The 23,846-nt window shown below is 41.8% G+C and overlaps 1 protein-coding gene across 1 annotated transcript in view; it reads right to left on the bottom strand.

The window, feature by feature from the left end:
- LOC145393963 (uncharacterized) overlaps positions 1–23,846 on the bottom strand; it is a 263,346-nt gene that overhangs the window by 46,810 nt on the left and 192,690 nt on the right. Inside the window, exons 65-71 of the mRNA XM_080267943.1 lie at positions 23,518–23,626; positions 12,254–12,349; positions 8,403–8,468; positions 6,794–7,013; positions 5,778–5,990; positions 5,195–5,369; positions 2,793–2,891 (exon numbers count right to left, since the gene is read on the bottom strand). Of these exons, the coding sequence (XP_080124069.1) occupies positions 2,793–2,891; positions 5,195–5,369; positions 5,778–5,990; positions 6,794–7,013; positions 8,403–8,468; positions 12,254–12,349; positions 23,518–23,626 (978 nt within the window). The remainder of the gene's footprint in view (positions 1–2,792; positions 2,892–5,194; positions 5,370–5,777; positions 5,991–6,793; positions 7,014–8,402; positions 8,469–12,253; positions 12,350–23,517; positions 23,627–23,846) is intronic.

Consider the following 23,846-nt stretch of genomic DNA (forward strand, 5'->3'; position numbering starts at 1 on the left):
CCATTTGACTCCCCTCCCCCCAACTCACCCCCCCTCCCTCATATACCTCTCAACTCCATCCCTCCACCTCATCCTCGGTCTACCCCTCCCTCTCCCTCCCTCCACCTCACCTCAATACACCCTCTTAGTCAGTCTTTCATTCTCCATTCTCTCCACATGTCCAAATCACCTCAGTGTATTTCTCCTAATCTTTTCAACCACATCCACATCTACCCCACAACGTTCCTTCACTTCTTCATTTGTTAACCTGTCCCTCCACGTCACTCAACATGCTCCTCTCAAGTAACTCATTTCCACTGCTCTCACTCTTGACTTGTTCCCCTCTTGCAAGGTCCACGCCTCGCTTCCATACGTCAGGGTAGGGATCACAATACCATCATGCAGTGACTTCTTAACTTTCATACTCACCTCCCTATTTCTCATCACTGCTTTCAGTGTACCAACAACCTTCCTTCCCTGCTGTACCCTTTCACGTACTTCATCCCCCAAAGTTCCATCCTTACTCATCACACTACCCAAGTACTTGAATGCACTCACATTCTCCATATCCTCACCATCCAACCTCACTGCACATTCTGTGACTTCATTCCTCTCAAACACCATAACTTTACTTTTGTTTACATTAACTTTCAGCTTCCTCCTCCTACACACTGTTCCAAATTCATTCACCAAACCTTGCAACTCCCATTCATCTTCACTCAACAATACTGTATCATCAGCAAACAGCAACACCGGAAGCTTCCAAATCTCACCCTCATTCATTAGGGCCACCCCCACATCCACTGCCCTACCTTGCACCTCCTTTACAACCCCATCCACATATATATTAAACAGCCATGGAGACATCACACGACCCTGTTTCAGTCCCACATTGAGATCAAAGAACTCACTCAGCTCACCATCCACTCGCACCGTAGCCCTAGCTCCCTCGTACATACTCTTCACAGCACTCAACAATTTCCCCTCCACTCCATATATTCTTAATACCTTCCACATACCTTGCCTATCTATTCTGTCATAAGCTTTCTCCAAGTCCATGAAGGCAGCATACACTTTCCTTCCCTTCTCTAGATACTTCTCCACTAAACATCTTAGAACAAATATCTGATCTACACACCCTTTTCCCTTCCTAAATCCCCCTTGTTCTTCTCCAACTAGCTCCTCTGTCATATGCCTAACCCTATCAATGAGTATTCTACCATATATTTTACCAGTCACACTAAGAAGGCAAATACCCCTATGGTTACCACATACTTCTCTCTCCCCTTTTCCTTTGTACAGAGGAACAATTATACCTGATTTCCAGTCCTCTGGAACCCTTCCCTCTTCCCAAGCCAATCTACACAACTTCCATATCCACTCCACAACAATCTCACCCCCATACCTAAGCATTTCACCACACACTCCATCAATTCCTGGGGCCTTTCCCAGCTTAATCTTCTTCATCGCTTCCACTACTTCCGACCCACTGATCTCTTCCTCCCTCCTCTCATCTCTTCTTCTCCCAGCCATTCCCCAACCACTTATACTCACAGTGCTCTCACTCTCTACATTCAACAAATCCTCAAAGTGCTCCTTCCATCTCCTCAGTTTCTCTCTCTTCTCCACCAACAATCTATTATTCCTATCTTTCACTCCCCTACTATTTCCCCTTTCACACTGCCTTACTTTCTTTACCTCCTTCCAAAACAATTTCTTACTCTCCCTCCATTTCACACTCAGATTCCTCCCAAACTCTTCATCCACTTTCTTCTTACTCTCCTTCACCAGTCTCTTAACCTCCCTTCTCCTGCTCACATATACTTCTCTCTTCTCTCTCTCATCTTCTCCCCTACCTCTACTCGCCAACCATTCACCATATGCCTTCTTCTTTTGTTCCACAGTTCGTTTCACCTCATCATTCCACCATGCTGTCCCTTGCACACCCTTGCATCTCCTCCTCACTCCACAAACCGCCTCACACGCTGCGCTTATCTCTTCCGTGAATATCTTACATACGTCTTCCACCCTTTCCATCTGCTCTATCTCATACCTTCCCAATCTTTCTTCCACTATGCTCTTATACTCTGTCATTTTCTCACTATCTTGCAATTTCTCCACTCTTCTCACAGGAGCTGTAATTTGTAAATATTTAGTGGTATCATACTGCTTCATATAGTCCTTGTGACCCCAGGCTGCTGTGTTCTTACGTCTGGGTTACGATCTCAGAGCTGCCAGATCATTATTGTTTTGACAAAAGACTGTTTCCCTCTTACCCCACTTTTATTCAATCACAGACTTTATTGCAAATTGGTAATGTTTATTGTTGCTGTTCTAGATATTTTAATCACCTAACAGTTACAATAATAAAACTTGTGTAGGATTTGTGGGTAAAAGCATTATACATCGTGGCAGGCACCTCTGACCACCAATCACAGAGGTTGTTTCATACACATTCTTCGATTTCCATAGTAAGCAAATACGTAGTGCCACATCAATCACAACTCCACCTCCCTGCCACATCTACTGTCCTAACTAGAGGAGTCCCCTACTTTTCACTGCAGCTGCTCTACTCGGGATACACAGCGCCACCACGCGTAGGCTCCCATTCAGCGCCAGTAAATTAAAGTAAATCACAAAAGAAGAAGAAGAAAAGGAAGAAGCAAGAGGAGATGGAGGAGGAGGAGAAGAGGAAGAAATATGGGAAAAAAAAGAAATAGGCAGGAGGGGGAAGAGGAGGAGAAAATGAAGAAGGAGAAAGTTGGGAAAGAAATGAAAAACGAAATTAAGATGCAACCAAGACGTGACAGTACCTGGTGAAGGACTGCCACTCTGTCAGCCAACGTCTCAGCCTCGTCCAGGTGGTGTGTGGTGAGGAGGATGGTGCGGCCCTCACGATGCCGGCTGATTACCTGAAGGGAGGATGGCCAGGTGTAGTCAGAATGAAAGATTTTGTCTAGTAACCAAGGAGACTTATCACTACTTCAGACTTCCTCCTATACCCCACCTACTTTAACGTAACAACTATCCCAAGTAACTCTATCCCTTTTTAGCTCGGTTAATGGCGAGGTGTAGTCAGGCTGAAGGAGTGATTTGTCTAGTAACCAAGGAGATCCATTGCTACCTTATTCCCCAAGCCTATTGAACTTCACGCAACTGCGAGTATTGTAGTTAAGTGACCGCATAAAATGTCTGAGAATCTTACTGTGGCTTACATATTCTTGTCGGCTGAGGAAGCACCCTAGCACCTTTTCCTAAGCGATTTATTACACCGTACTGGACTCTCCTACGTTGTACACAAATCTTTCAAATATCGCCATACTCTGCATTAATTACGCACAGAAGGATATTAATCAGCCATATCCAAAAATAAATCGCATGGGAAAATGTGTTAGGGAGCTTCTTTACCCGACGAGAGTAAAAGCCTGTAGTTACCGCCCCACACCACCCCCACTCTACGCCCACCTCACAAACCCTTCACACACCATAACCACACTACACCCATCACACCCACTCCACACCCACCACACCAACTCTACACCCACCACACCCACTCTACACCCACCACACCCACTCTACACCCATTCTACACCCACCACACCCACTCTACACCCACCACACCCACTCTACACCCACCACACCCACTCTACACCCACCACACCCACTCTACACCCACTCCACACCCACCACACCCACTCTGCACTCACCACACCCACTCTACACCCACCACACCCACTCCACACCCATCACACCAACTCTACACCCACCACACCCACTCCACACCCACTATTTATCCCATGGTACATATATTTAACGTACAGTTGGCAACACATACACATGGTACAGCGTCATTGTGAAGTGAAGGTCTAGCTACAGTTTCCGACGTCATGCATCACGGTTTCTTGATCACGCCAACTCCTATTTAACACGTGCGTTCATTCACGTCACTACACCAACAAGCAGGCCATTACGTCAAGGTTGTCAGGTGTGCTAATTGCTACACCTCTGCTACACGTTGATGCTGTACCGAGTTTATATGTTGTCAACTGGACATTCACCCAACCTACCCTACTTTAACATTACTTTCCTTAACCTAACCCTACCTATCACATTTTTGCCTTCCTTACCCTACCCTAACCTAACCTATCACACTCCAGCCTTGCTAAACCTACCCTAACCTAATCGACCACACTTCTGCCTTACTTGCCCTATCCTACACCAGCCTATCCCACTTCTTGCCTTTCTTAACCTATCTTGCCCTGACCTATCACACTTCTGCCTTACTAAACCTACCCTAACCCATCCTATCACACCTCTGCCTTCCTTAACCTACCCTACTTTTACCTTCGTTACCCTAGCCTAGCCTCACCAATCACACTTTCCCTTAACCTACTCTAAAGCACTTTCAGTTTACCTGCCCTGCATTTACCTTATCTGTCAAAACTCATTAACTCATTCATCAATCACTACCTGAGATCCGGAGACAGGTAAATTAATCAGACATTTAACTCCAGGTGATCAGTCTCTTACCTCAGTGACCTCATGTATTCAGAAACTAACAAAACTAACGTACATTTATCCTGGCTATCATTTTCTAACCTAACCTATCCAAATCTAACATATATTCACATTAGCTTATACTAACCCAGCCTAACAAACGTAGCCAGACCTAACCCAGCCCAGCCAAGTCTAACCTCATGCACAACCCACCTTAAACAGACCTTACTAGGCAACACTAACTTCCCAGACGGTACTGCAAGCAGTGGAGTCAATTGCAATCAGTCCGGACCCCCCCTCCCCAACGAATGCCGTATTGACATCCTTCTTAATCCCGCCTAACTGAGCCTAACTTAACCCAATGTTATTCAGCCTAACCTAGCCTAATCCAATCTAACCATACATAATCCAGTATATCCTAACAATCCAATCTAACAACCTAATCTAACGTAATCCAAACTAACTAAACCTAATCCAGCCTAATCTAACCTAATCCAGTCTAACCTAACAACCTAGCCTAACCTAAGCTAACCTATCTAACCCCATAATGTAACACCTTCAAACCTAACCCAACCTAAAACCTCGCCAAGCCATGCCTTACCCTGTCTAGTTTTACTCCAGCCTGACCTAGCATTGCCTTACTCAACCTAGGCTAACCTAATCTAGCATTGCCTCACCCAACTTAGCCTAACCTAACATGACCTGACCCAACACTGACCTCCCAGATGGCAGTGCGGGCGGCGGGGTCAATGCCAGAGGTGGGTTCGTCGAGTATAACCAGCTTAGACCCGCCCACGAAAGCCACAGCCAGGCACAGACGGCGACGCAGACCTTCAGACAGCTGGTGGGCGCGGTGGTCTCGATGCCTGAAGAGACCCATCGTGCCTAGCGTTCTGTTGGGGCGTGAGTTAGGTTAGGTGAGGTGAGGTTAGGTCAGTGGGGTGTTGATAGGGGTGATAATAATAATGAAAATAGTAATGAAGACAATGATGACGGAGATGAGGACGAAGACAAAACCGAGACACTAAAACGAGGCACCATCCACTCACGTACTGACATCAAGTCTGCCCGAATGGTTGTGTTAGTAGGCTAGGTGATGATGATGATGATGATGATGATGATGATGATAATGATAGTAATGAATGAAAGAATGAAGAGAAGGAAAATTATCTATCTATAGCCAGACGCCTTAATCCCGTAAGGGGTGGCCACAGACAAATCACCCTGCCTCCTGCCATCTCGCTGTCTTCCCCCCACCTTACACCCCTTCTCTCCTATACTAAAAGGCACCATCCACTCACGTATTAACATCAAGCCTGTCCGAATGCTTCTCCTTGAGCATGGCATAGTAGGTGAGGGTTTCCGCGACGGTGAGGAGAGGGAAGAGGATGGATCTTTGAGGGCACACACCCATCATGGTCCTTGCACGTTGCCACCCCACCTGAGTTAACACGTCCTCTCCGTACACCTGTATACTTCCTGCTGTTGGCTCCACCTCCCGGGTCAACATGGATCTGGAAAATACGTCACTGTCATCATCATCATCATCATTGGTAGCAGCATCAACAGCATCATTATCAACTTCATAATGAACATCATCATCATCAGCAGCAGCATAATCAGCACTAACACAATCATCATCATCATTACTATCATGTATGAGGATAGGTGGGTCTTAGGGAACAAGCTGCTAAGTCTACACACACACACACACACACACACACACACACACACACACACACACACACACACACACACACACACACGCACACACACACACGCACACGGCTATGATACGACTTTCCATCATATCCATAGCACTTATTCGTGACTAACATCATACTCTGTGTTAATCTATTGTTACATCTCACCATAGGAGATGAACAACAGATTAACATTAGAATATGCTAGTCATGAAGAAGTGCTGTGCCAAGGCTGTAGGGCTGTGGCATCATCCTTTTTAAGTAACTGAACTACGGAACATAAGCTACAAAGAATGGATATTTTAGCCACGTTAAGGTGAAACAACTGTAGTCACCTGAGGATCAAGACTGTGCAAGGTAGTCGGTTCGGATAGAGTTTTCAGATCACTACACTACCAGACACCCAACCTAACATAACTCTCTCCCTCTCTCTCTCTCTCTTTCTCTCTCTCTCTCTCTCTGATAGTGGTGGCTGCGGTGGTGGTTGTGGCAGTGATGGTGGTGGTTCTGGTGATGGTGGTTGTGGTAGCAGTGGCTGTGGCAGTGGTGTTTATGGTAGTAGTGGTTGTGGTTCTCTCTCTCTCTCTCTTTTTCTCTCTCTCTCTTCAACTCACATCACGGTAGTCTTCCCGGCTCCATTGTGGCCCAGTAACGCCAGCACCTGCCCTTCGTACAGCTCCAGACTCAGGTTATCCACAGCCAGTTTCATTCCTCCCCCAGTGGAGCTCTTCCCCACCGCTCCTTGGTACATCTTGCGTAGTCCCATGATGCTCAGACCCTTCTTGAGACTCTGCTTCAGCCCAGGGTCTAAGTCTAAGACGTGGACGGCGTCTTCTGGCGATGGGAAGAGGGGAAATTGAGGAGAGGTTGGTTTTGTGTGTGTGTGTGTGTGTGTGTTTTAGCCTTCTCTCTGTATGTGTGCATCCCTATCTATTCATCTATCAATCTAAACACCTATCTATCTCTCTGAATCTATCTATCTATCACATATATAGCATTATCTGTGTATTTATTTAGACAAAAAATCTAATGTATATATCAGGCCATATTTTCTTTACTATCAATCATACATCTATCGAATTGTCTATCTCTCTATGTGCAAATCTATTCTATCTATTCATCCATCAACACATCTATCAGTCTATCTAAAAATCTATCTTAATTGATTTATTTGTATAAGTCAATCCTAAATCATGAAACTAGTCACTTGTTGAATTGTGTACCTATCTATCTATCTATCTATCTATCTAATGTATATGCCTATCTGTTTATCTATCGATCTATCAATAGTATATGTCTATCTGCTTATCTATCTATTCATTTATCTATCTATCTACTGTATAGGCCTATCTATCTATCCATCAGTGTATCTATTGAATCTATCAGTGTCTACCGTATCTATCTATCCATCTATCTATCTACCCCTCAAAGCATCGTCCTGAAGAGGTTTTGATTTATCTATCCATCAATCATTCTATCTATCTATCAATCATCTATCTCTACCTATCAATCTCTAACGAATCCATCCATCCATCCATCTATCCATCCATCCATCTATCTATTTATCTATCCATCTATCTCCATCTCTATCTAATGAATCTATCCATCCATCTATCTATCAATTCATCTAGTTATATCTATCTATATCTAATTGACTCTATAATCCATATATCCATCCATTAATCTATCTATCCATCTATCTCTGCCTATCTATATCTAATGAAACTATCCATCTATCAATCCATCTGTCTATCTATCTATCCATCTATCTCTACCTATCTGTATCGAATGAATCCATCTACCTATCTATCCATCTATCTATCTATCTCAGCTTATCTATGTCTAACGAATCCATCCATCCATCTATCCATCTATCTATCCATCAATCTCTACCTATCTATATCTAATGAATCTATCTATCAATCCATCTATCTCTACCTATCCAATGAATCCATCCATCCATCTATCTATCCATCCATCTATCTCTACCTATCTATATCTAATGAATCCATCCATCCATCTATCCATCCATCCATCTATCTATCTATCCATCTATTGCTACCTATCTATAACTAATAAATCTATCTACTCATCCATCCATCTATCTATCTATCCATCAATCTCTACCTATCTATATCAAATGACTGTCCATCCATCCATCCATCCATCCACCCTTCAAGTCATCGTGCTAAAGTAATCAAAGCATACACCCCCACAACTTACTAATTTTCTTTAACACGAAGAGCTCCTTGTCTGACGGCGCTACTTTGCCTGGCGCTGCGTTACTTCCTGAGGCGCAGCGGACTGGTTAGGGATTAGCTTAGATTAGGTTAGATTAGGTTAGGGTAGGATAGGTTAAGGGAGAGTGTTAGTTGTGAAATTGGTCTGCTTGGATGATGATGATGATGATGATGATGATGATGATGATGATGATGAGGAGGAGGAGGAGGAGGATGAGAAGGAAGAGAAGGATGGTGGTGGTGGTGGTGATGGTGGTGATGATGATGATGATGAGGAGGAGGAGGAGGATGGTGGTGATGATGATGATGATGATAATGATGATGAGAAGGAAGAGAAGGATGGTGGTGGTGGTGATGGTGGTGGTGATGATGATGATGATGATGATGATGATGATGATGAGGAGGAGGAGGAGGAAGAGAAGGATGGTGGTGGTGACAAGTGTTGACAATAATGATGAACAGACGACGACGATGATGATGGCTGTAGTATTCGTGGCGGTGGTGGTGATGACAAATGCTGATAATGATGATGAACAGACAACAGTGATGATGACAATAATGAAATCTGTGGCAATTATTAAAACAGCGAAAGATACTAGAAGCAACCACAAAACACCTTTCATATTCCTGTGAGTACTTTAAAACAAACAACATAAGCTCAACAATCATGCTTCTTCTTATCGCATATTTGGGGTCTTTCAAAGGTCACATGCTTTACAGTGAGAAGAATGAACAAAGGTATGAGTATGAGTGGAGGTGATGGGAGAATGAGGAGAGGAAGATCGAGAATGAAATGGAAAGATGGATGGGAGGAGTGCATGATGGAGGAAGGGTTGGAGTAATGATGAATTGGTCGAAAAATTAGCTCCAAGCCTATCACCACTCCAAGTCTCTATCACCACTCCAAGCCTCTATCACCACTCCAAGCCTCTATCACCACTCCATGCCTCTATCACCACTCCAAACCTCTCTATCACCACTCCAAACCTCTCTATCACCACTCCAAACCTCTATCACCACTCCAAGCCTCTATCACCACTCCAAGCCTGTATATCACCTATGCAAGCCTTTCTATCGCCACTCCAAGCCTCTCTCCCGCATGTACAGTTTGAATTACACTTTGCCTACTATTTCTCCTCGTCTGTTTCAAACTAATGGTATGTCTGTCACATTTCTCACCGATGCATCATAAATCACAGCATTATCTATGGCCGGAGAAACATATCAAGCCTCTCTTAACTTAGGAACATTAGAGTCAGAGAGAATCATCTATGGCCAGAGAAACATACCAAGCCTCCCTCAGCTGAAGAATATTAGAGAATCATCAATGGCCAGAGAAACATACCAAGCCTCTCTCAGCTCAGTAATATCACCCAGCAGAGGAAAGTGAGAAGTAGAAGAGGTGAAAGTTCAGATAAATATTCTTCCTTTAGCTTCATCTCCCATCCTCCTCCTGCCACTCCAAATCTCCCTCCCTCATATCCCCAACCCTCCTAGTAAAATATTAGGAGTTAGATTAGTGAAGAGGCCAATTTACTTATGCAATTAGTACTACCAATTTCTTTAGTAGTAAATCACAAAATGCAAGCTTGGTTCATCCCTTCAGATTGGCTGTGTGTTGAAGGGATGCAGTTAGTTAGCACAAAATTAGGGGAAGAGAGAGAGAGAGAGAGAGAGAGACAGACAGACAGACAGACAGAGGCTAGGGAGGAGGAGGAGGAGGGAGGAAAGAGAGAGAGAGAAAAAGAAGAGAGAGGAGCCGAAAAGTGAGTGAGTGAGTGAGTGTGATAAATCTTTCCATCTCGCCAGAATCACCATGCCCTCGCAATACCCTGAAATATGTTGACTGAGAACTGATTACAACGCTCAGGTGTGGTGCGGGAAGAGGAAGAAGATTGCAAGGTGAGTCTGAGGAGTGCTGCGTGCCCGCCTTTACAGGGGAGGTGCTGCTGGAAGAGGTCTGGTGGAGGGGAGAGAGGGAGGGGGGACTGATTAAAGGACCAGGAGGAAATGGACCACTTTGGGCTGCAAGAAAGTTGAAAATATCGCGTTTGAAACAGATCAATATTGTGTGAAAATCGAAACAGCTTTGACATAATACCAGTACTATCTAAACAATGTTAGCTTCGATTGTGCTGTAAATAAGGACGATAATAATAATAATAATAATAATAATAATAATAATAATAATAGTAATAATAATAATAATAATAATAATAATAATAATAATAATAGTAATAATAATAATAATAATAATAGTAATAATAATAATAATAGTAATAGTAATAATAATAATAATAATATTAACAATAATAATAATAATAATAATAATAATAATATTAATAATAATTATACGAAGAAGTAGAAGAAAAGTAATAATAACAACAATAATAATAATAATAATAATAATAATAATAATAATGATAATAATAATAATAATGATCATAATAATAAATTTTCAAAAGCTGTCAAAATATGGACGATGTTCTACAGTATATATATAAACAAAAGGAAAAGAGAAGTCCATAGCTCCCTTTCAGCTTAACTGATGGATAAATCTCAATAGTAATCAAGGAGACTCACCCCTATCTCATAACCGAGGCCCGTATTCTCGTCGGTTAAGGAAGCTCCGTAACACCTTTTCCTAAGAGTTTTATTTTGCTTCTTGCACTTGACTATCCTTTTCTGTGTTAACATAAACCCTTCCAATACCCCGTACTATGAATAAACCAGTAAAACGCCTTCGTGGCCGAGCTATGAGAGAGGTATTTTAAATCCAAAGCACTGAAATATGGCCTTACACCCGAGGAGGCCTAGAGTATATTGATGGCTATCTACCTGACAAGTTTCATGTCACTGCTCCCTGAACTGTCTGCATGCATTCCTCCATTTCTTCAACGGGCGCGTAGCACCCGTCTAGCAGCAAACTCTCATCCCTTTTCTGTCCAACTCTCTAATGCAAGAGTTAACCGTTACTCCCAGTCCTTCATTTATGCAACAGGTCAACTCTGGAACTGTCTCCCTCTGTCTGTATTTCCTGCTTCCTATGACCTCCAGTCTTTCAAACGCAGTGTGTCCAGGCATCTCGAAATGATCGGATCTTGAATTTGGCTCTCTCTTGTATATTGTTTTTCTCTTGGAAGGAACAACAATTGCGGGCTCGCGGCCTTTGCTTCCTTCTTTCTCGCATAAAAAAAAAAAAAAGTCTGGCCTGTGGCCCTCTTCAGAAGATTTTCGACATGCTGCACTTGGCGCGTGTCACGTGCCACATGCAGTGGTAGGGTGTGATGAATCCTGTCAGGAACAAATCCTATAATATTGGTCTATCATATGGTGCAAACCACGCAGTGTTCGGCCCTGTGGTTGCTGAGATATGAGCTTCTCAAAAGCGTTACAGTCTGGCACGGTCGGGCGGGGTCGGGCCGTTCATGTGAGAAAATGCCACTACTTGACAGAGAATCGCGAGGGCTTCGCCCTCGCTCATAATAATGTACAAAAAGATATTAACCTAACGTATCCACAAATAAATCGCTAAGGAAGAGGTGTCAGGGTTAATACATGGTGATCCATAAATAGCGCTCCACTAGAACTCCCCTAATGGTATCTTTGTGCGTTACGGGGACGGCTCAGTCTGCTGGTGTGGGCGTGGCAGTGGGAGTAGTATAAACGATGCAGGATGGACACTGATAACGCTGTCTGAGCCGTACCCGCAACGCATGAAAAAAAATCACCCCTTAGTGGAAGCGAGGTGTTATATATGACCCCCCCCCCATCCCCGCCTGTCAATGCTAGTCAGGAAGAAGTGGTGGGGCAGCCTTGTGACCCAGGACTGACCGCTGGAGAGGATGTTGATGATGAAGGCGATGAGCAGGAAGATTAAGGCGTCCAGCAGCAGCATCTTTATCGCCACATCTAGAGTCATGTCGGAGTCTGTGCGGAAGAACGAGGAGAATTATAATGATGATAATGATAATCTATCTATCTATCTACCCCTCTATAGCCAGACGCCATAAGCCCGTGAGGGGTGAACGTTTGACTTTTAGCTGTTTTACGGGAATTAGCACAAACCCTCCGCCAACCCACAAACACATATGGTTTGGTTATATGGTTACCACCCAGCGTTGTAAATTGTGTCATGGCTTACAGGAAACCATTAGGCTTGTCACTCAAGGTAAAGCCACCTTGAAAGGAAAGGAGTGTAATAAAATGACAGGAAAGTTGGGGGAAATAGGATGAGAGGAGGACAGACACAAAAAAAGATTGATAGTGAAGGAAGAGGTAGGCAGCACTACATCATTTGAGTGGATGATTGTGAGAAATAGGAAGAGAGGAGGGTTGAAAGAAAAAGAATGATAAAGGTGAAGGAAGAAGTAGAATGCACTACATAAAGTGAGTGGATGATGGTCGGCACCACCTGCCACCATAATGATAATGATGATGATGATATGATAATAATAATAAAAATAAAAATAATAATAATAATAATAATAATAATAATAATAATAATAATAATTCCTCACCCTGCCGTAGGGAGGGAAAGGAGGTCCGAATGATATGATGATTATAATAATAATAATAATAATAATAATAATAATAATAATAATAATAATAAATAATAATAATAATAATAATAATAGTAGCAGTAGTAGCAGATGATGGATGGACGGAGGGATAATAATAATAATAACAATAACAATAATAATAGTAATAATAATAATAATAATAATAATAATAATAATAATAATAATAACAGTAGTAGTAGTAGTAATAATAATAATGATAATAATAATAATAATAATAATGATAATAATAATAATAATAAAAGCAATGCCAGGTTGAGGAGGAGGAGGAGGAGGATTACACAGGATTACACAGGAAAGCAAACAGCAACAGACCTTATGGTCCTTTCGAGGCTGCTTGTTAGAGAAAACTATGACTACAAGATCTGACTCTACATGTTGAAGGATAAGGATAGTAAAGCAAGAAGGCTCCCCCCACCACCAAACCCTCCAGGAAAAAGTGAGAAAAACCACCATGCAGCATGGAAAAACTGACATGGAAATTTTATAGGAAATACTGGAAAGGAAAAGTCACATTCTATAATACTTTATCTATAAGCTACCCGATAGAGTAACCTGAAAGAGAAAGTAAACAAATAAACTAATAGTTACGGCATGACATTATAAACCGGTTACATTGAGTTAATGGGAAGTCTGTGGACATAACGTGGAAGCTACACACTGCACAGTGTGGATGTTTAGGGATGGTGCAGCAGCCTTGCCTGGCGCTTTTAAGGTAGGCAGCAGTCAATCAGGCAATAGCTCCGTTTGTTCTACTGAGACAAGGAACTCTCCCATGTGGGACAAGTACACAAGTTTCATCCTGAAGCAGTGACCCCTGGTACATTAAAAAAATCCCGATGGTGGTCACTCGACTAACAGGGACCCTCGGTGATCCACAGCCCATCACAGGTCGAAAGTAAGAGTAGTGACCGTTAACTCAGGGTTATCTGTGCAGATCCTAATCTGTGCTTATATTGCTTTCTTTGCACTGGGGGGATTCAAAACTATATTGGACGGGTGTCTTAGATAAAAGGGGACTGCACAGTGCACAGTGTGGATGTGCAATGCACAGAGTGGATGTTTAGGGGTGGTGCGGCAACCTTCCCTGGCGCTTTTTAGGTAGGCAGCAGTCAATCAGGCAATAGCTCCGTTCACTCCACTGAGACAAGGAACTCTCCCATGTGGGACAGCACACAAGTTTCATCCTGAAGCAGTGACCCCTGGTACATTAAAAAAATCCCGATGGTGGTCACTTGACTAACAGGGACCCTCAGTGATCCACATCCCATCACAGGTCGAAAGTAAAAGTAGTGACCGTTAACTCAGGGTTATCTGTGCAGATATATTACCTGACTTGCTTTGGGTAAATCGAAAAACGTATAATGACGTGACGTGACGCTATGTTAAGTTTACGGGGTGTCCTGTAGACACGAGGGGACTGCACAGTGTGGATGTTTAGGGGTGGTGCGGCAGCCTTGCCTGGCGCTTTTAAGGTAGGCAGCAGTCAATCAGGCCCTAGCTCCGTTCACTCCACTGAGACAGGGAACTCTCCCATATGGGACAAGTACACAAGTTTCATCCTGAAGCAGTGACCCCTGGTACATTAAAAAAATCCCGATGGTGGTCACTTGACTAACATGGACCCTCAGTGATCCACAGCCCATCACAGGTCGAAAGTAAGAGTAGTGACCGTTAACTCAGGGTTATCTGTGCAGATCCTAATCTGTGCTTATATTGCTTTGTTTGCACCGATTAAATTGAAAATGTATAATATTGTGACGCAACACTATGTACAGGTACATTGTTTACGGGGTGTCTTGTAGACTAAAGGGGCATGAACTTACATGTACCGTAGCTATAAAAGCAAGTTATTCGGACAGAAAAAGAGTCAGCTGAGGATTTTCGTGCAAATATTTGTCTAATTTGTTTTTGAATGTCTCAATTGAGATACTGTTCACGGTATCTGAGGGTAATCTGTTCCAGATATTTACAACTCTGTTAAAGAAGAAGTATTTTGCTTCGAGGGATTGGAATCGCTTTCCCATGATTTTGCAGCCATTACTTCTGGTTTGACTAGACCGGTCTATATCAAAATATTTATCCATGTCTAAGTTGTCATATCCCTTCATGATTTTGAAAACTTCAATAAGGTCCCCTCTTAACCTGCGCTTCGTTAGGCTAAATAATTTAAGTTCTTCAAGGCGTTCCTCATATGGAGGAAGAGGAGGAGGAGGAGGAGGAGGAGGAGGAGGAGGGGGAGGAGGAGGTGAAGAAGAGGGCTTGGAAACAATGCCTATCAACTACCACTTTCATCCCAAATCTCTTTACCAACCCTTTATACTAACTCTTTATGCTATTTTCACTATTTGTAATTAGCTGTTTTTACCAACTCCTTTTACTCTTTACTAACTCTTTTTACTCTTTTTACTAACTCTTTTTACTAACTCTTTTTACTTAACTCTTTTTACTAACTCTTTTTACTAACTCTTTTTACTAACTCTTTTTACTTAACTCTCTTTACTAACTCTTTTTACTAACTCTTTTTACTAACTCTTTTTACTTAACTCTTTTTACTAACTCTTTTTACTAACTCTTTTTACTTAACTCTTTTTACTAACTCTTTTTACTAACTCTTTTTACTTAACTCTTTTTACTTAACTCTTTTTACTAACTCTTTTCACTAACTCTTTTTACTAACTCTTTTCACTAACTCTTTTTACTAACTCTTTTTACTTAACTCTTTTTACTCTTTTTACTAACTCTTTTTACTCTTTTTACTAACTCTTTTTAGTAACTCTTTTTACTAACTCTTTTTACTCTTTTTACTAACTCTTTTTAGTAACTCTTTTTACTTAACTCTTTTTACTTAACTCTTTTTACTAACTCTTTTTACTCTTTTTACTAACTCTTTTTAGTAACTCTTTTTACTCTTTTTAGTAACTCTTTTTACTCTTTTTACTAACTCTTTTTACTCTTTTTAGTAACTCTTTTTACTCTTTTTAGTAACTCTTTTTACTCTTTTTACTAACTCTTTTTACTCTTTTTACTAACTCTTTTTACTCTTTTTACTAACTCTTTTTACTTAAGTCTTTTTACTAACTCTTTTTACTAACTCTTTACCCCCTGTGGCGGGGGGGACACAACCTGGCCGCACTATGGGGTGGTACTACTACTCTGCGGCCAGGTTGTGTTAGGAAGAATACTGCCACCGTATTCCCTGCGTGTCGTAAAAGGCGACTAAGAGGGGCGGGGTGAGGGGACTAGGGACCCCCTCCTCTGTTTTTTAGTTCCTAAAATGAGACAGGCCAGAGAAAGGGATGGGGGATGGAGTTATCCCCGTACCCTGAAGATTGGGTCTATGAATGTGCGTGGATGTAGTACGATTGAGGCTAAAAGGGAGGAGATTGGGAGAATGTTTGTGAGAAGAAAGTTGGATGTGTTAGCTTTGAGTGAAACGAAGATGAAAGGGAAGGGGGAAACTATGTTTGGAAGTGTGAATGGAAGATTGTCAGGTGTTGATAGAGGAAGGGCAAGAGAAGGTGTGGCCTTGTTAGTGAGTCCGGAAGTACAGCAGTGTGTGATTGAATGGAAGGAGGTGTCATCGAGACTGATGTGGGTGAAAGCGAAATTTGAACGTGAGTTGTGGGTGTTTGTGAGTGCATATGGGCCTGGTAGTGAAAGGGATGAACAAGAGAGGGAGTCTTTCTGGAATGATGTTGATGAGTGTCTGCAGAGTTTTGGAGCGAATGTGAATGTGGTAATGATGGGAGATCTGAATGCTAGAGTGGGAAATGTAGCAGTTGAAGGCGTAGTTGGTATGCATGGTGTGCCTGGAAGAAATGAAAATGGGGAACGAATGATAGCGATGTGTGTTGAGCGAGAGATGGTGATTGGGAATACGCTGTTTGAGAAGAAAGATATTTATAAGTATACATGGGTGAGACAGGAGGGTGGAAGGGTTGTTGATAGAGCCTTGATGGACTATGTGGTTGTGTCTAGGAATGTAATAGGAAGATTATTGGATGTGAGAGTTCTGAGAGGGGAGGGTGGAGGTATGTCTGACCACTACCTGGTGGAGGGAAAGTTAAGAGTAGGTAAGAGATGGGTGAGAGCTAGGAGGGTTAGGTGTGGCAGGGAGGTTTTGAAAGTGAGTGAGTTGGATAAAAGAGAGAAAAAGATAGAGTATCAGGAGAAATTGAAAGATGAGTGGAACGCAGTGAAAGATCGGGAAAATGGCAGCGTGGAGGAGGAATGGCAGTTGTTTAAGAGTGCTGTGGTGGGGCATGCAGAAGAGGTGTGTGGTGCGAGACGTGTGGGTGGTGGTGTAAGAAAAGGAAGTGAATGGTGGTGCGAGGAAGTAAGTATGGCTGTGGCTGAGAAGAGACGGGCATATGAAGTGTGGCTGCAGAGGAAGGATGAGATGTCACATGAAAGGTATAAGGAAAAGAGGAATAGAGCGAGAAGGGCTGTGCGTGATGCTAAAGTGGCAGCAGATGAGAGGTGGGGTAGGCGGCTGACAGAGAATTTTCAACAGAATAAGAAAATGTTTTGGAAGGAGGTGAAAAGGGTGCGAAAGGGAGAGTCTGGGAAGGAAGAACGAGTAAAAGCAGAGGATGGAAGGATGTTAATTGAGATGGATGCAGTAAGGAAGAGATGGGCAGAGTATTTTGAAAGATTGTTAAATGTAGAGGAGGAAAGGGTGGCTGAGATTGTGGCGGATGGAAGGGTGCAAGGAATAAATGTGTTGGGAGAGTTGAATGATTCTTTGATCACGAAGGAAGAAGTGGAGAAGGCAGTAAAGGATATGAAAACAGGGAAAGCTGCAGGTATGGATGGGTGTGCTGTGGAATGCCTGAAGGGTGGTGGAGTGACTATTGTTGACTGGTTAGTAAGATTGTTGAATATGTGCTTTGAGAAAGGTATGGTGCCAATTGACTGGGCAAGTGCTTGTGTGGTCCCGTTGTATAAAGGCAAGGGTGATAAGTATGAATGTACTAGTTTTAGGGGTATAAGTCTGTTGAGTGTTGTAGGTAAAGTGTATGGTAGAGTGTTAATTACGAGAGTTAGAGAGGGTACAGAGGGAGTGATTAGTGATGAGCAGTGTGGCTTTAGGAGAGGGAGGGGATGCGTTGATCAGGTGTTTGCTGTGAGACAAGTCTGTGAAAAGTATTTAGCGAAAGGCAAGGATGTGTTTTGGGCATTTATGGATTTAGAGAAAGCGTATGATAGAATTGATAGGGAGGCTTTGTGGACTGTTTTAAGATTGTATGGACTTGATGGTAGGTTACTAAAAGGGGTGAAAAGTTTTTATGTAAATAGTAGAGCGTGTGTAAGAGTGGGAAATGCTGTGAGTGATTGGTTTCCCGTGAGAGTGGGGCTGCGACAGGGATGTGTGATGTCGCCTTGGTTGTTTAATATTTACATGGATGGTGTTGTAAGGGAGGTGAATGCAAGAGTTTTAGGTGGTCTGAGTCTGGTAAATGTTGATGGAGGAGAGTGGAATCTGAAGCAGCTGCTGTTTGCAGATGATACTGCACTGGTGACTGATTCAGAGGAGAGATTGAGACAGTTGGTAGAGGAGTTTGGAAGGGTGTGTGAAAGGAGGAAATTGAAAGTAAATGAGAATAAGAGTAAAGTGATGAAGTGTACGAGGAGGGTAGATGGTAGGGGGATGAATATAGTTTTGAATGGTGAGTTGCTTGAGGAGGTAGATTGTTTTAAATATCTAGGGTCACATGTTGCTGTGGATGGAAGAATAGATGCAGAAGTGAAGTTTAGAATAAATGAAGTAGGAAAGGTGCTGGGAGGGATGAAAAAAGTGTTTCAATGTCGTTCGCTTAGAATGGATGTAAAGAGAAGGCTGTATGAGGGTGTTGTGGTACCGACTGCATTATATGGGGCTGAAACATGGAATGTGGGTGTAGCAGAGAGGAAAAGTTTGAATGTAATGGAGATGAGATGTCTGAGGAGTATGTGTAGAGTGACGCGTATGGATCGAGTGCGAAATGATGAAGTGCGAAGGAGAACTGGAGTTGTTCGGGAGATGGCTGGTAGAGTTGAGCAGAGGGTGTTGCAGTGGTTTGGGCATATGGAGAGAATGGATAATGAACGATTGGTGAAAAAGATAACTAGATCTGATGTGAGAGGTGTAAGGCTGAGAGGGAGACCGCGAATAGGATGGATGGACAGTGTGAAGAGAGCGCTGGATGCGAGAGGGATGTCTGTTGAGCAAGGAAGAGTGGCTGTGCGTGACAGAAATAAATGGAGAGAAATTGTGAATGAATAAGTGATGACGCAGCCCTGAGGGGATATTCTCCCGCATTTGGTCTGATCAGCTAGTCAGGTCAGGTGCGGGTAAGGGGATGGGTCTGTTGTGATGTGGCAGGGGTAAACCAGTTCTGCTGTCGGGCCCTGCTGCGGATGTCACTGATTGCATTGCGCAGTTGACCCTTGTGCGGTGTGATGCGGTGAGGATCTGTCCGTTCTCCCCTTTGGGGCTAAGATGCGAATGAATGTGTTTGAATGGATGAGTAAATGGAGAGTGAGTCGTCCTGTCTCGGCTACCTCCCTTTCCTTGGGGGAAGCAGCCTAGGTATATAGATATAGATAGATAGATACTAACTCTTTTTACTAACTCTTTTTACTCTTTTTACTAACTCTTTTTACTTAAGTCTTTTTACTAACTCTTTTTACTAACTCTTTTTACTCTTTTCACTAACTCTTTTTACTCGTAGTTGGCATAAAATTGCCACTTCTTCCTCTTGAATGCTAAGCTATGGCAGTATAACACCGACATATGATGCTAGTCATGAAGAAGTGCTATGGAAATGATACACAGCCAAAGTATTGTCATTTCCTGCCATAGAGCTACTTGAAATAAGCTGTCAAAGGACGAAATTCCGGACCAAGTTAAGGTGAAAAGAGTATAGAGTTCTCTCGACCATAAGGGGCTAAGGTTACCAGTATCAACACACATCCTCCTATTATTCATTTTGCTGTTTCAATGGATGCGGGTTCGATTTCCGGCTGGGGCAGGGAACAGTTTAAAGGGTCTGAATTTCGCTAAAAGAAGACCTGACTGACCCACCATAAGACCATCCGATATGTCGAAAAAAAAAAAAAAAAAAATCACTCCAGCTTATACGAGTACATTATTCCTGTATGAGGCAGCCCTAGCATGTATTCAATATGGACGGTGGGTGTTGGTGCCAAAGTGGTGACATGTGGAGGTGTATGGTATGAAAGAGGACTGCTGGGCCTCAGGGAACGGGCTGCTGAGACCTGTGCCCTGAACAGGATGCATAAAAAGAATAAAGTAACAAAATAAAGCTTAGTAGAGTTCCGTGTAGTGGAAGGCTTACTGCGGTTTTATCTAATGTTCCAGCTCATAAAGTGTACCCTGAGTTAAATAAGTGTATCCTGAGTTATATAAGTGTATCCTGAGTTATATAAGTGTATCCTGAGTTATATAAGTGTATCCTGAGTTATATAAGTGTATCCTGAGTTAAGTAAGTGTATCCTGAGTTATATAAGTGTATCCTGAGTTAAATAAGTGTACCCTATGTTAAATAAGTGTACCCTATGTTAAATAAGTGTACCCTATGTTAAATAAGTGTATCCTGAGTTAAATAAGTGTACCCTGAGTGAAATAAGTGTACCCTAAGTAAATAAGTGTACCCTATGTTAAATAAGTGTACCCTGAGTTAAATAAGTGTACCCTAAGTTAAATAAGTGTACCCTGAGTTAAGTAAGTGTATCCTGAGTTAAATAAGTGTATCCTGAGTTAAATAAGTGTATCCTGAGTTAAATAAGTGTATCCTGAGTTAAATAAGTGTACCCTATGTTAAATAAGTGTACCCTAAGTTAAATAAGTGTACCCTGAGTTAAATAAGTGTATCCTGAGTTAAGTAAGTGTACCCTATGTTAAATAAGTGTACCTTGAGTTAAATAAGTGTACCCTGAGTTAAATAAGTGTACCCTATGTTAAATAAGTGTACCCTATGTTAAATAAGTGTACCCTGAGTTAAATAGGTGTACCCCGAGTTAAATAGGTGTACCCTGAGTTAAATAATTGTATTCTGAGTTAAATAAGTGTATTCTGAGTTAAATAAGTGTATTCTGAGCTGAATAAGTGTATACTGAGTTAAGTAAGTGTATTCTGAGCTGAATAAGTGTATTCTGAGTTAAATAAGTGTACCATGAGTTAAATAAATGTATCCTGAGTTAAATAAACAATCAAGAGATGTCACGAGAAAAAGTACAAACTGATGCCCTCTGGCTGAAGTTTTAATGTGTATGATGTGCTAACTGGGGCAGGTAACCATTCCTAGCACAGCAGCGTAGCCAAGGGGGGGGGAGGAGGAGGCGGCCGCCCCCCCCCCGAGGGTCTTGAAATCGTATGAGACAAAAAAATAATAATTCTTTAAGAAATAATAAATGAATTAATAAAGAAATATACAAATCACTATATATATATATATATATATATATATATATATATATATATATATATATATATACACACACATAGGAGAGAGAGAGAGAGAGAGAGAGAGAGAGAGAGAGAGAGAGAGAGAGATATGATGATGGTGATGAGACTCCCAGATGCATTATTGTTCTTTTATTCGTATTCCAGAAGGATCCTTAAAAAGCTTCTTTTTCAGCCATAATCATTTTCTTGTTCTATTATTGCCATTTTCATTACAATGAGTTATCATCTAAATATTCCCATACATACCTTCAGAGGTCTCAGAAAGCCTCTAAAAGTACTTAATTTTCAAAAAGTTTCCTGGGAGGGCTTACAGCGCCCCCCCAGGACCCGCAGCTCACCTCACTCCCCTCCCATCACCTTTTTAAGAATCTATAGACATCTTTCTCAGCCCCCCCCCCTTCAGAACTTTCTGGCTACGCCCCTGTCCTTTCATCAGTAAAATATACTCGACATTTCCCTGTATTATGTCCTGCCTTCCATATTGCTCATTTTTCCACTAACGTTAGATTAATTTTTCAAGAAAGAAGGAAACAATAGTCAAAAGCCCGCATCAACTGTTCCCTCAAAAAAAAAAAAAGAGCAGAGTCAAATTCAAGATCCGTTCCTTTCGAGATGCCTGGACACACTGCGTTTAAAAGCCTGGAGGTCATAGGCAGAGAGAGAAGGACAGTTCCAGCGTGTATCTGTCTTTCTCATTTTTTTCCTGTGAGCTACATAAATCTATCACTTAAAAATTATCATATTAAACGAACATCAGAGAATATTCTTCCTTTTCATACTCTATCGTTGTGTGTTTCCTATTGTTATCACGTAAAAACATTTCACATTGACATATGCGTTAAGAGATCTACTCTGAGATGGTCTGGACAGGGGATAGACTGACTAGAAGAGTGACTGTGGGTGAGGTGGAGGGGGAGAAGGAGGGCGAGAGGGAGACGAAGGATGAGATGGAGGGATGGAGTTGAAGGATGTATGAATGAGTGTGATGTGAGCAGCAGACAGGGCAGGCAAATGGCAGAGGACAGAGTGACGTGGAGGCGATTTATTAGATAATCTAAAAATAATCTGGAGAGAGTATGATTAAAATGAACAAAACTGTCATCGTACTGAAGGGAGTTAAAAGTGCTCAGAACACGTCTATGACCTGTGTTTTCATAGGTTATGGAAACTCCCTAACACCTTTTCCTAACTAACTTATTTTGCTTAACACATCTTACGCTCCTTCGTGTTACATAAATCATTCTAATATCAACATACGCTTCAAAAATAACGTGCAAAATAACCTGCCGTATGCAAAAATAAATCGCTCTTGAAGAGGTGCTAGGATGCCTCCTTTAGCGACGGGAGTAAGGAACTAAAATATGTGATAGATAAGTGAGATTAGATAGATAAGTGAGATTAGATAGATAAGTGAGATTAGATAGATAGGTGAGATTAGATAGATAAGAGAGATTAGACAGACAAGTGAGATTAGATAGATAAGTGAGATTAGATAGATAAGTGAGATTAGATAGATAAGAGAGATTAGATAGACAAGTGAGATTAGATAGATAAGTGAGATTAGATAGATAAGTGAGATTAGATAGATAAGTGAGATTGATAAGTGAGATTAGATAGATAAGTGATATTAGATAGATAAGAGAGATTAGATAGATAAGAGATTAGATAGATAAGTGAGATTAGATAGATAAGTGAGATTAGATAGATAAGAGATTAGATAGATAAGAGATTAGATAGATAAGAGATTAGATAGATAAGAGATTAGATAGATAAGAGATTAGATAGATAAGATATTAGATAGATAAGAGATTCAACAGATAAGACAGATTAGACAGATAAGAGAGATTAGACGGATAAGAGATAAAATAAATTAGAGAGATTAGATAGATAAGGTATTAGATTGATAAGATATCAGACAGAAAAGAGAGATGAGACAGATAAGAGAGATTAGATAGATAAGAGATTAGATAAAAAGAGAGATTAGACAGATATGAGAGATTAGATAGATAAGGAAGATTAGGCAGATAGACAGGCGCGTCACTCACCCCTCACAGGCGGGGTCCACAGATTATCGTAGTTGATGCCCACTTGCTGGAGTTCATACTGACAAATGACACGGAACCCAAATCCAAAGGCGGAGGACGGCAGGAGGCACTGGAGACAAAAGAGGAACCGTGAGAATGGGGATGGTGTGGTGTGGTGTGGTATGGTGTGATACTGTGTTATTGCATGCTGTGTGGTGTAGTGTGGTGTGGTACTGTGTTACTGCGTGTGGTATGATATTGTGTTACTGTGTGTGGTTGGTGTGCTGTGGATAAACTGCATAAGTCAAAATAGTCCCAGTTTGCCTTCTCGCTGCCAATGGACACACCTA

The sequence above is a fragment of the Coenobita brevimanus genome, chromosome 3 (genome assembly GCF_032717465.1).
Source record: "Coenobita brevimanus isolate Jiangsu-jjx chromosome 3, ASM3271746v2, whole genome shotgun sequence".
Taxonomy (NCBI): Eukaryota; Metazoa; Arthropoda; class Malacostraca; order Decapoda; family Coenobitidae; genus Coenobita; species Coenobita brevimanus.